At 27.6% G+C, this 2,628-nt stretch overlaps 1 protein-coding gene across 1 annotated transcript; it reads left to right on the forward strand.

Moving 5' to 3' along the window:
- Window positions 1-344: 344 nt before the first annotated feature.
- On the forward strand, window positions 345-1,511 carry LOC135928716 (adenylosuccinate synthetase-like; the record flags this gene model as incomplete). Its single annotated transcript, XM_065465172.1, has 5 exons — window positions 345-542; window positions 635-759; window positions 848-945; window positions 1,038-1,187; window positions 1,312-1,511. Coding segments are annotated over 5 exons (624 nt in total), but the record flags the coding sequence as incomplete, so codon positions are not given.
- Window positions 1,512-2,628: the final 1,117 nt, after the last annotated feature.

Genomic DNA, 2,628 nt, shown 5'->3' on the forward strand with positions numbered 1-2,628 from the left:
CATGTCAGAAATACACCTAAGTGATATTAGAAATCCAGATGTCGAAATAAAAAATTTATAAATCTGGATTGGTCCTAAAGATATTTTTATGCAAAACTCATGTCAGACACATGTCACTAAACTCATATTTTTAAATCTTTTGAAATTCATCAAAAACTCAAGCTGCCTAAAGTTTTTTTCTAAAATACCTTCATTGGATAGGATTATAAAATATGGACTAGGCCCAAAAATTTGACCTTTACAGTAATCTGAATAAAATGTAACCAAATTCTTTATTTATAAAATTTCACATCAGTCATTAACCTTATATAATTTGTTTTTATAATTGTAATAATAAATTGTTTAAAAAGAATGGATACATATTTGTACAATTTTTATACATTAAAGGCACATACCCTTTCGTTACTTCGTCAAATTGTAGCATAGGTGGAGTATGTACTGGTTTAGGAATTCCTCCTCAAACAATATCACAAACACTCGGAGTTATTAAAGCTTACACAACTAGAGTCGGTGCAGGCCCATTTCCTACAGAATTATATGATGTATTAACATTCCTATTTTATATATTAATATAAAGGAAAATATTCAATTGTAATTTTGTAAAATCTGATGTTATTAAAATATTCTCTTTTAGGATATTGGCTTTCATTTGCGTGAAAAGGGAGGAGAATATGGGTCTACAACTAAACGGCCAAGAAGATGCGGTTGGTTGGATTTGGTTGTTGTTAAATATACTCATATGATCAACTATTATACTGCGTAAAACTGATTTTAAAATTTCTTTCTAGCTAAACATTTATTATTCGATATATTTTAATCACTTATTGATATTTATTTATTATAAAAGATTGGTGTTAACAAAATTAGATATATTAGATGGATTTAAACAAATTAAAATTGGGTACGAATACCATTTGAATGGTCAAGTCTTACAGTCATTCCCAGGTAATGTTAATTACAATCTTTTTAAAAAAATATGGGTAATTAAAATTTTGTGCAAAATATTATACACTTATTTTAAATTGATTTAATATTAGCCGATCTAGATAAGTTGTCCAAAGTTGAGGTCAAATACCTGACGCTTCCTGGTTGGATGTGTTCAACATCTAATTGTAGAAAATATTTCGATCTTCCTAAAGAAGCTCAAGAATATATTCAAAAAATCGAAGAGCTAACAAACGTACCTGGTAGATATATTTTTTATCTATTCAATAGTTATTTAGTTAGAATGTAAATTTGGGTTTTTGGTAAAATAAGCGTTTCTCATTTTCGCCTAAATTTTATCTTAATTTATTCTTTTAATTATTCTAGTCAGATGGATTGGCGTTGGACAAGAACGTTCTTGTATTATCGAAAGAACCTAATTTCGCGACTTCTTTTTTTTTAAATTTTACCATTAAATTAGCCAAAAATAAAGAAATAATTATAATTTATACATGGAAATTTTAGCTATTGCAAATTATTTGATTATAATATGACAGTCTAGATCAATTCGTGCATAATGAAACTTAATAAACCTCATTAATTTTTTGTTAAAGTTCAAAAATATTTAAACAATATATTAAAATTGGAACATTTTATTTATTTTCTTGCTAATCCTTTTTTTGGTCCAAGCCCAATGGTAAAGAGCTTTTCTGCTCTTGGTGCCTAAGCCCATCTCTCAACCTACTTTCTTTTTTTTAAATTGTTTTTATTTTATTTTGTTGATGAAATAGTATTTATATATTAGATCGGTGTAGTCCAAAGCCTGGTCCACAGTTCGGGAAAAAATATTTGGGCATGGGTCTGTGTAATTGTTCAAAATATTTTTAGAAAATGTTTAAAGCTGCTAATTAGCCAATTTTATGTCGTTTCCCTTCACACAAAAATTATTACAGGTGGGCTGACCGATTGAAAATTTTTACATCTTAATATATTGTCTGCCCTAATTATTTTTATTATGTAGATATTTAGGCATCTATTCTAAAAATATTAACTCAATCAATATTCTTGAAGTTTCTCTTATATGTAATACAAAAGTTTTGAAATAAAATAAAGTTTATGAATTTTATTTTAAAACGGCTTATCTTTCATCTACTGATTATTTGTCAGTTAGAAACCTGCAGAATTGATTGATTTTTTTGATCTGGACATAGCTTGACTCGACTTTTTATAAAGATAATTTCAATTTTTATTGAATATAAAGTTTCAAAAATGAACCTTATGTAGATAATTAAAAAGTACACCTATAGACAAACAAATATTTCTCCTATGGGTCATCCCACATAAAATTAGAAATTTTGGACGACATCTTTCAGATTAGATATTAATAAAAGAATTTACAATGGTTAGGTATGGTTTGGATTATTTCAATCAAAATTTTTATGCTCCAGCTCCATTACCCTGCATTCACTGCGAATTCGCGGCCAAGTATATAAAAATACAGCATATTTTGTACACTTCGCAAGATATATTTTTAAAACTACCTATGATTGATAGGTTGGTTCTGGAAGCATGAGCAATAAGTGTGAAAAAGGCTATTGCTCAATTTTGCAATAAACAAAAATATATATAGGGACCTATATTTTATATCATTAGACAGCCTTTAAAATACTCTATTTAAAAAAATACTTCTGTGCCGATCCACAT

Source organism: Gordionus sp. m RMFG-2023, chromosome 4 (genome assembly GCF_954871325.1).
Source record: "Gordionus sp. m RMFG-2023 chromosome 4, tfGorSpeb1-WG-v2, whole genome shotgun sequence".
NCBI classification, from domain to species: Eukaryota; Metazoa; Nematomorpha; class Gordioida; order Chordodea; family Parachordodidae; genus Gordionus; species Gordionus sp. m RMFG-2023.